This window comes from Athene cunicularia, assembly GCF_003259725.1.
Source record: "Athene cunicularia isolate RWA chromosome Z unlocalized genomic scaffold, athCun1 chrZ_part2, whole genome shotgun sequence".
Classification (NCBI taxonomy): Eukaryota; Metazoa; Chordata; class Aves; order Strigiformes; family Strigidae; genus Athene; species Athene cunicularia.
The window spans coordinates 1,026,295-1,037,378 of NW_020799143.1; the positions used below are offsets into that span (position 1 = coordinate 1,026,295).

The 11,084-nt window shown below is 39.3% G+C and overlaps 1 protein-coding gene across 3 annotated transcripts in view; it reads left to right on the forward strand.

Annotated features, from left to right (window-relative positions):
• Positions 1–250: 250 nt before the first annotated feature.
• Positions 251–11,084, forward strand: part of LNPEP (leucyl and cystinyl aminopeptidase) — a 92,737-nt gene continuing 81,903 nt past the window's right edge. For 2 of the 3 annotated variants that reach the window (XM_026866075.1, XM_026866074.1), the window contains exon 1: positions 251–701. Coding sequence is in view for 2 of the 3 variants with exons in the window: in XM_026866074.1 (XP_026721875.1) it covers positions 683–701 (19 nt within the window). In the remaining variant the exon portion in view is untranslated. The remainder of the gene's footprint in view (positions 702–11,084) is intronic. The other variant, XM_026866076.1, reaches the window with a different exon arrangement.

Consider the following 11,084-nt stretch of genomic DNA (forward strand, 5'->3'; position numbering starts at 1 on the left):
GCACGGCTGTGAGTTGCAGGCAAAATTGGCCTGGCCCGTCTCGGCTGCATTGCTAATGGCCGTCAGGCGCCTGCGGGGCTTCTGTGCAGAGGTCCGGGGCGCCCCAGAGCCACAAGGAGGCCTGCGGGGCAGCGCCCGGATCCCACTACGGCTGGGTCATTTCGACTCTGCAGCTGCAGTGCGGCGGCCGGCATTCGTCTGACAACGCCCAAAGTAACCCAGACGAGCAGTGTAGGGGACCGACATCCCGACACATTTTCCCGGTGTTCGGATAGCCGCGCAGGGGCCTGCGGCCGGTCGCGCACCTCCTCCGGCCTCCCTCGGCGGGGAGGCGGGTCTGTGTGAGGAGTAGGCGGTGCAGCGTGGCCCCGCCAGGGTTGAGAGGGAAGCGGGACAGAAGGTGGTTGGTGGGGGCTAGTTGCCCTCAAAAAGCTGCTGAGCAGCGAGCAGCCGACTAAGCCAGTTGTGCCTCTGTCTGGTGGAGGAGTGGTGCAGGGTTGGTTGGGCAGAGACAGTGGCGCGAGGGGCCGCAGTGGCCCGGCAGATCCCAAGGCAGCGCCCGTCCCGAGAGCATGCGGCGGCAGGAAGAGGAGTGAAGAGCTGTGGCTGCGCCTCTGTGTCGTCTTCTCCCCCCTCGCCAGGTCTTCGCTCTCGCGGGCTTAGCGCGGACTCCCGGATCAAAATGGAGCCGTTTCCCAGTGGTGAGTACCGCGGCAGGGCCGTGCTATAGACGAGCACACCCCGAGCTGGCGGCAGAACCCGGGATGGGGACGTGCGGCCTCCCCGCGGCAGGCTTAGCCTGCCATTCCTGGCAGAGGTGCTCCCGGGTCGGCCCCCACGCCACAGGGCCCAGACGCAGCTAGGGCTTCTAGCGGAAGCTGCTTGTCCAGAGGAGGCTTATTAGCCGTGCCGCCCCCATGGTCCGCGGCTTGAAAACTACCTCAGATCTTGTTTTGTTTGGGTTAATTATAACCACAGGTCTTTTAACTTGGAAGGTGAGAGGAGGCTCCGTCTCTCATTTGGTACTGTTGTACGTTTTATTGCCCGGCCGTAATCTCATGGTGGCATATCACGGGTAATACGAAGCCCCGGCAACTTCTACACCAAGGTGTGGTCTCGCTCCGAGGAAGGAGCCTTATATGCGTCTGAAGTGCCAAAGCCATCATGACTCTGATGGGAAGGAGGAAACAGTTCTGTTTATGCCATTTGCCTGATTGAGCGACTCTCAACAGTGTCTACTCCCAGCTAGGGAAAGGAGAAATAAAAATACAGGAGTATCTAGGATATTTGAAACAATGTTTCAGTGTGTTCCTGGAAGCCAGAAAGCTTTCAGAACTGTCCGTGCTTTGTCAGAAATGCTTGAAATAACTGTGTGGTTGCAGGTGTGAGATAAGCATACAGGAGCATTCGTTGACTTTGTGATACAGCACTGTGTGTGAATCCCACACTTGTGACTGAAATGAAGCCATGTCAATTCCGTGTTACTACTGCCTGCATCTGTATTAGTAAGACAGGACAGAGGAGGAAATGAAGCTCTCAGATCAAACTGAGACTAAAGTATGTTTGGTTAGAGTCAAGACCATAACCAAATAAGGAATTGGGACAAGACACCGTTTAAAGAGCCTTCCTGTTGAAAATGCAGAGGTTTAGTTACAGGGGGGAAGGATTTGGTCTGTTAAATGACAATACTGGGTAGACATAACTAAAGCAGGGGTAGAGTTTGCTACATTATATTTTTAACTCCTCAGTGATCTGCCAAATCATAGTACAAAACTACCAAGTTCAGGAAAACCTCACGCAGTAAAAAGTAAATTTTCTTTTTCACTTGAGAAATATATTGTCATTGCTTTGTGTCTCCCTTTTCTCAAATACACTAAAATTTCCCTATCCTTTATATGCTGCTGTTTAGAATCTCAAGATTATGAGCTCTGGGCATATTTTTTTTAGTAGAAAGATGGACCTTTTTCTTCTTTTTTTTTTAAGATTACACTTCTATTGAGGTTTTTTTTTCTGTCTGTACAGTTTGTACAACAGTAGAAGGTCTTTCAACGAGAATTTATTACAATCACAGGATTGTAATCTGCCTTCCTACATGCATGGTAAACAGACCTTGTCTTTAATAGTAATGCAGTTTTGGGAAGAATTTTTTTTAAACTAATCTTGTTAAGTCCAGTCCCTTTGAGAGACAGCCATCATGTTTATATCCCTTTAAAAAGTCTGTTTGATATAATACTGTTACTGCATTATGCAACAAAACATTAAAAAAAATCACTTTATCTATGCAACTGGAAGAAATGTCAGTGTGGGCCTGAGCTCAAATATATTATGTGCTACTACTGAGAAGCAATGTTCATGCATCGAGCTTCCTAGTTTTGTTTCTTGATGTGAAAAGTCTGGAGATGATGGTGAGACTGATTGGAAGAAAATTTGGAGCTAAAGCTCGTCAATAAATTCTCTACAGAAAGCTGTCCCTTCTTTAAAGGACACTAAAGAGAATGTGCAAATATTAGAGCATAGATGCTGCTTGTCATTTTGATAATGTTGGGGCATGTTTTGTTCTCAGTAGCAGCTGATAAAATCTGAAGCGAAGAGGATGCTTACTATTGGGTTTTGAATAGAGTTTACGTTTCCATAGCTGGTGGTCTGGAAGGTTTTGTAGACATCAGATGTTTCAAATAAACTGTGCTTCCTGGCAATTGAAAGGTTTTTTTGTGTTGTCTTACACAGTAGTAATGAGTTCTGTTTGTGAGTCTGTATGTATTTTCCTGTGCAAAATGCCATGTAAATTCAGGGGAAAAGATTGCTATTGCAGGAAGCTTACAATATTATATTTGTAGCTCTTCAGTTCTTTGGGGTTTTTATCCTTGCAAAACAGAGGGAACAGACTGAATGTTAATATTTTCCAAAAGCATTTCAGTTCGATTCAGGACTCCAATGCCCAAATTTCTTGTTTTACTTTATGGATGTAGAGCTGTGTCAGAATGGATATGTATCTTAAAATAGTCTCTAAGGCAACAAATCCACTAAAGTACATATGGAAGATCACTGTTTTTCTAATTCAGTATTTGGTGTCTTTTTTCTTTTCTTTATTTAAAGCAAAAGCACATCCATAATTCATTTCAGAAGTCAAAGAAACTATTATCCTTTCCTTTAGATGCTTGTGGGTGTGCTGAACTTTTTATTGTTTGAATAGTTTCTCCAGTGGAAATACTCAGATAACCTAAATAAAGGTATTTAAGTTGTTTGTTTTTTTTTTGTTTGTTTTTTTTTTTTTTTTTGACTTCAACCTTATTCCTGTACTGGAATCTTAGTTCCAGTCCTCTTTGGAGAGATCACTGCTATGCCTTCCCTTTTGCCCAGTTTATTTGGAGATAATGTGTGAGGTCCATAGCTCCAGAAAAACAGTTAATTGCAGATCTATTTTTAGGACATGAGTAAATCGTACAATCATAGAATATTTCAAGTTGGAAAGGACCTGTAGGGATCATCAAACCCAATTCCCTGCTCCTTGCAGGACTACCTAAAACTAAACCTTTAACTCTGACAGGCTTGATGCCATGACCATTTCCCTGGGGAGCCTGTTTCATTGACTGACCACCTCTCCGTGAAGAACCTTTTCCTAATGTCTAATCTAACTTCCACTAAATGTTATAAATGTAGTTAATTAATAAATGTTTTAGAAATGATTACTGATGAGATTTTATTTTTTGAGACAAATTCCTCTATTTTACATTTACTATTCTTAATTTGAGACCTTTCCAGAAATATGAATAATCGAAGTAATAAAAGTGCATGGAAGACTTCCTTGTTGTTGCACATTTTTTTTTTTTCTAAGTTTAACAATCTCAAATTCCACTGAATTGGGAATTGCAAATTAATGAGCAAAATTTATTAGTTCTGACTAGTCATTTGTTACTAAACAGTTTCACTTAAACCAAAAGAAGTGAAATACTGACTAAAAGAAATATGTAATTTGGGACATCTCTTTTGGACAATATTACAAAATATTTTAGATTGTATGGGGTTTTTGAAAGATCATTTCACCATTTCCTGTTAATACATCAAACATGGAACTTTTCCATTTCAGATGAAAGGAAAAGGTAGAAATAAGCTATTACAGTGTTTCTCACTTAAGACAGGTGATATGTAAAACAAGTAACCACAGAAGGTTTAACTTGTGATCATCTGCTGAAATGCAAATAACTCACTTTTACTACATTCGTGATTTTTTTTTTTTGTTTCTTTATGCATCAGATGGAAACTTTGAAATAAATAACATAACTAAACTGATGAACAAAATAAAAAGTCTCTCATGGGAAGGACTAGGGGTTTTTGTAGAAATAAACCAAGTTAGGTAATGTCATTTATAAAATGAAAAATGTCATTTGCACAATTAAGTTATTTCAGGTGGTTCCTGTCAATTCCAAAACGTTTTCTTTCTTTATGTTAGTTTTGTTCAGAATATAAATGTGTGGGAGATTGCAGGAGCATATTCTGTGTGCATAGCCTAAGTCTTTTGGGGGCAGCAGGCATACCCTTAACTCTCAATATTGTGTACTTCTGTGTAATGGAGCAGAAGGGTTCCTGTTTGTTTAAACAGTAGTATTCAGTCCTAAATAACAAATTTGAGTAATCTGTTTTGGCGAGTTTAGATTTAAAAAATCTAAGAGGTCTGTTCTCAGTGTCTCTTTTTCCCCCCATGTTTTACATATCCCAGAATTTTACTTTGTCAAGTATTACTGACAGAAAAAAATGCTGATTGTATCTGTTTCTATTGCTCAAGTTCATGTTTCTGGGTAGTATTTTTCCACCAAGCCATGCTGTAGCATCTGTATCTTGTGCTCCTGTGTCAACTAAGCTAACAGGACAAGTGTTTTCTCAATGAGTTTCGATAGGTATTTTCTTTTACTGCATTTCCGTGAACTCCATGTATAGCAATAGATGCTGAGAAATGAGTTCAGTAATTTGGATGCAGTCTGTATAGCTGAGAGAGTGATCATCCCTCTCTGGTCTCAGTTCATGTATATACACTTACAATCTTTCTTTTGCTGGCACTTTACTGTACAAGCTGGGACCTGGAAGTATTATCATTAGATCTGCAACAGAGGTACTCGCATTTTGATGATAAGAATAATGAGGGAAATAGGTGAACATATAAAGAGAGAAAGAACTTAATCTGTTTGAAATGTTTTGTTTTGGTGAGACTAATCACTGTGCATTGGAAAATCTTTTTCTCTGTTAAAACTGTGTCTGAAGAGCAGAGTATAGATGTTCACTGTGGATTGTTTGCTAGTATTTTTCCACTAAGGAGATGGTATTCCACTTACAGAATGAATGAAGACACTGAGTATCTGCATGATATCTCACAAGTCAAAAATGTTAAAAGCTCATGTTGATCTCAGTATCCACCTGTAAGAGTATTCCAGGACTGTCTTTTCTTTTTGGGGAAGATGATACAAAGCCCAGCTTGTGACACTTGTGAAACTGTGTGCACATGTGCTACATAAAGCTGCATAATGACTGCCATAGAAGATGCCGAAAACTGATAAAACACTTCTATTTAACTGATCAGAATGTTTTTTATCTTTGACTGGTATAATAATTGCCTATGAAGAAGCTGAATTTACCTTTATTTAATGCATGTCTCTGATTTCAGTAGTGATTTCATCTGTATTCAGATAATTCAAGTTTTCTTTTTCCTTCTTTGCTTAGTGATTTGAGTGAAGGAAGTTCACTGAGTTTCCAGATCTGCTGGGCAATACTTTTCTTTCACTAAGTACAAAAGCAAAGATTGTGTAGAAGAGCAAAAACTTTGAGGTTTTTTTATGAGTGAGAGCAATATTATTCCTTTGTCTATCAGAAATTTGTATCATGGCAGCTACTGCTTAGACTTCTGTCCAACGCTACCTTAAAATAACATCAAATTAACCTTTAAAACACACCAGCATTTTTTGTGAGCTGAATTTTAATTGCCTGTGTTTTCAAGTGTACATACATCCCTTCTAATAGCTGTGTTCTGAGTATTTTTGATACTGCTTTAGATAGTGGAAGTATTAACCTTAAATTATAAGAATCACAAAAAGATTGTGTACCATGTAGCCAGGAAGAAAGTGAGAGAACAGATGGAGGCTCTTGAAGGAAATGGGAAGGAAGGAGGGGGAGGAAACAGCTCTACAAAACTCATCCAGTTGATCAAAGAGACAGGAATTTCAAGGTAATATGGTGTGTTAGGTTCTGCTCACTTTGCCTCCATGAGACACATCTGATGTTGCATTCCATCATGAGTATTGTCTCCCAAAAGATGTTTAAACAAAATTTCAGTGCCCAGTTCTTCTATTGGATTAGAGTGTATAGTATTGTACTGCAGCAGTGATCTTCTTTACTACAGCTAGTGAAGAGTGAGAGTAAGGAATCCTGATTCCACTGAAATGAACATTTGCTTGTTCATGTGGAGATAAGGTGGGTTTTGGTTTTGGGATGTTTTTTTTCTTTCCCACCAAAGCTGTTTGGAGGAGTCTTTTCAGTATGCTTTAGTAAGCACAATTGAGTGCAGAGAGCTTTTCTTGGGTTGTAATCACTCTTTGATATTGAAGGAAGCAGTTCTGCAAAAAATGGAGTTCTTGTGTAAGAATACTTGTCAGTGCCATTGACCTCTGTGGAGAACCAGCTGGGTTTAAAACTCTAACTTATCTACTCTTCAGGGCCTAAGACTGATTTTTATTTAAGCCTTTATTTGTATAAAATCTGACAATTTCTTCTGCAGTAATAATGAATTGTTAACATATCAACAGAACTGCTTGTAACTGTTTATCATGCATGTAAATCAGTCTTTCTGGAAATACCCAAGCTTGAATTTGTGGGAGTCCAAAAAGTTCAGAATACTTCAGAAGCCTCATTGCTTCTGAGCTGTAAACCATTATAAAAGAAAGACAAAGAACAGGTTGTCAGAAAATGGAACTGTGAATACAGCATGTATAACCTGTCAGTTTTATTATCCGAATTTGTGCCCTTTATCATTGCTGGAGATACTAATGAGGCCTCAGTGTCTCTTTTGACACAGCTTGATATACATAATTGTGAATACTTATATGTGAAGTATTATTTTACAAACCACTGAAAAATAAGTAAAGGCACCGTTGCACAATATGCACTTTATCAATTAAAACCACAAATGAGAAGAAAATAAGAACTAATAATATTTAAAAGAATGCAACCTGTTAAACTTTGAACAAATAAAACCAAAACCCAAGGTAACAGATTAAATCTTCCTTCAGGTCTGTCTTCTGTGTTTATAATACTGTGATAGTGGTCTGCGTTGCAGTAGTAGGAAGGCTGTTTTGTCCTGCATTATGTACACTGATTAGGCTATCAAGCTCCATCACATCAGCTGACGTTGACAACTCTGCTGATTGATTTAGCAAAATTTCAGGCTAGTGCTATGCTGTGTATTGGCACCTGGAGTAGAAGAGGCTATAGTAAATGTTAACATGCGGGAGGGTTAATATCCTTTATACTTTCTTTGTGATTTTTCCTCCCTACCCCTCCATGTATACGTAAAACAGTGGAAGTCCTTCATATGGAGTATCTAAAAGAACAATGTATAGATTCTAAATATTGTCTTTGCCAAATTTTGGCAGTTTTTGCAGAAAGAACAGACCATAATGTGTTAACTTTTCATCTGTGAAAATTATGATTGTGGGATTAAGATCAATGAAGTCAAAAAACCCTCAGATGTGGTGCAGAATGGAACTGTTATGAGGGCCTGTATCATTGGCAGGGCTATCATGTACAGAAATTCTTCTAAATAAAAATTGGTAATTGATATGCTTCGTCTAGAGAAGAACCAAAGGTTGTCTTTTTTTATATCTATTGTATCTTTTCATATCATTCTGCTATTTTCTTTCTTTTTCTGGTAGCAGCATACATGTTCTGAAATACGCATATATTTTAAGAACAGTGATGTGGCCAAGGATATGCACATTGCTGGGCAAAGCAACCCAGCGTACTCACAAGATCAAAATAGCTGCCTGTATGCACAGCTTGTTGATTGAAGTTCCCTCTGGTATTTCTGCAGAAAACTTTCACAAACCCTGTGGGGGGTGTTCATCTCTGCATAGATCAGTCTGGCACTCCGAAGTCTGCAGCTCTCCCACCTGCTTTTTGCATGGTGAGAATGAGTGAAAGAGATAACTACAGGGTACCTTCTGAGAAGTGTATGGTATACAGTGGTGGTGGTTGTAATGAATTCAAAGCTGATATATGATACCTGCTTAGGGTTTGGGAGCAATTCAGATCTCAACATTTCTTGCACTAACCATCCTGGCACTTCTTTCTCTGTCAAAGTTCTTTATATAATGAGACTCACAGAAATTTAGGGAGATGTGTTGTTGCTCTGTTAAGACCACATGAAGTTTACTGCATTGAGAGTCATAGGTGATAACTTTTAGCTATTATTGCTTTTGTGAGCTGAAATACTAGTTATAAAGAAATTAACATGCAATACTTGCTTGTGACCTACAAATCGTTTCGTATAGTATCACTGGAGTTGTCAAGTGTGTATTAAGTAACAAAACTAACAATAGTGGAAGGCACATTGGCTTACTTTTTTAGAAACTGCTCAAGATAAGAGTGTATGGTAGTTCAAATTTATTGCTTTATAAAGGACTAAGCAAGCATCAGGTTTTATGCAGTCTGTCAGACTGTATGCCTGACAGTCTGTTCTAGAGACTAGAGCAGTCTGTTTTAGTGAACCTTGCAAAGTTCTCTAAAAGTTTTTCCTCAGAACAACTGAAATTTAAATAGTAAATTTAAATAAGAAATTTAATTAGTAAATGTGGACATATTATTGATCCATGTGGCTCTTTAGCCTGAGGTCCTACTGAAGAAAATACAGCTGTTCCTTCCTTAAAAATCAGGAAGAGACTTTCACAAAATCTTTTAGAGGCACTAATAAACTAATAAGCAGTGACTTACATGAGATTACACTCTTAGCTCCTGTTTCTTATGGCAATTTAAGAGAGGATCTTCAAACACATAATCATCTATTGTTTTAATTATCATGATACAGCCCAATTGGCAGAATTTTGCTTCAGCATATGTGCAGAAGGTTGCTATTGCAATATTTGATCTCACATTCATTAAAAAAGCCCCCACCCAAACAAACAGCAAAAGTAGACCTAGTACAGGCTGAAGGGGAGGAAGTAGAGTAGAGAGTGATCTTGGGTGGCTTGGAACTTATCTTCCCTTTCTTATTTTGGCCTTGAAAGCAGCACTTGTCCTCCTTTGCAATACAAGAAAACTATTCATTGTCAAGTCAAGATGGTACAAAACCTGTGAAAATAGTGGGGTGTTTTTCCAAACCAACATCTGGTTTATGCATTTTGTGGCATTTGTCACTAAGATGTATGTCAAATCATGGTCAAACTTCATGGCTGATTGCCTGCCTTTTGATAAGAGCTTGCAGTAAAATTAGTAAAAAGAGAGTCATATATGATTGCATGTAAGTAATGACACTGCAAAAAGGAACAGAGCCTGTCTTGATTTTTACTCCAAACCAAATGGAAGTGCTGTAATCTGTATCAGTGAAGGACAGTGATGTTCTAGCCGACACAGGAAAACTCTCATTTTAGTTCAGTGAGGTGGTTGTTTTATGTAAGGCTTTTTTTGTGATTGTTCTGTTTTTGGGGATTGTTCTGTCTGAGTCAGTATGTGCCATTCTCTAGGTTTTTTGTACTTAAGTAATAGAGAACTAGAAGGTGCTGATTTAGCATCTTTATCAACAGGAAGCACAAGTGGGTTTAATATTTCTGTTTCTTTTTTAAATGATTGCATTAAGTATATAAAAGTATATATGCATATATGCCTGTGTTTTTTTATCTATTAAAAATGTAAACATAAACTTGCAGCATCATGGGAATTAGGGACATACTGTTACCCTACCTATTCCATCACTTCTGTCTAAAAAGCATGCAAGGCCATGAATGATACACGGATTTTCATAGCAATACTTCCTATTTCGAAATATTTCTTGTCTGTGCTTTCTCCTATTGTATTATTCCCTTCTGTCTTCTTAATTCAATAATTTAAGAGAGAAAGTACTGACATTTATGTGTCTTGTAGCAGCCTAACTTCTTTTTTTTAGAAATGTTTTTCTCATATAAATGTTCTAAAAATATGATTTACCACATTTAAAATAACTGTAAGCATGAAAGCTTTTATTTCTGAATTCAGAGATTTGTTGTTTCCTAGAAGCGACTCTATATTGCTTCTGTACACTGGCTATACCAGTAAATATAAATTCTGGTCAATTTTTCTTCCTCTACGTTAACCCTGTTAGGCAGCAAAGCCCCATGAAGCCACTTGCTCACTCCCACCCAGTGGGATGGGTGAGAGAATTCAAAAAAGTAATTGGAAAAACCAATTGGAAAAATTGATAAAAGTGGAAAAACTTGTGGATTGAGATAAAGACCGTTTAAGAGGTAAAACAAAAGCTGTGTGTAGACAAGCAAGGCAAAACATGTTGTCCTTAGCCTGTTCTTTTGCAAAATTCTTAAAATGACTGTACTGGGTCTGGCTGAACTGGAATTGGTTTTCACCTATAGCGGCCCTCACGGTGCTGTGTTTTATGCTGGGAGCTGGCAGGGTGTTGATAGCACCCTGGTGTTGTGGCTACTGCTGAGCAGTGCTTACACAGCACCAAGGCTCTTTCTGACATTTCCCCCAGTGGGACGGGGTGGGCAAGATCTTGGGAGGGGACACAGCCAGGACAGCTGACCCAAACCGACCACAGGGATATTCCATACCATATGACGTCTGCTCAGTATAAAGCTGGGAGAAAGGAGGAAGGGGGTGGGGTCACCCTTGGTCCTCCGAGGCAACCACTACGCATATTGGAGCTCTGCTTCCTGAGAAGGCCCGACATTGCCTGTCCATGGGAAGTAGAGACTAAATCTGTTTGCTTTTGCTTCCGCGCGCGGACTTTTGCTTCGCTTTGCTTATATTAAAACTGCTTTTGTTTCACCCACAAGGGTTAGTTTATCTTCTTTCCCCTCTTTACCCTATTGAGAAAACAAGGGGAAAGGAGG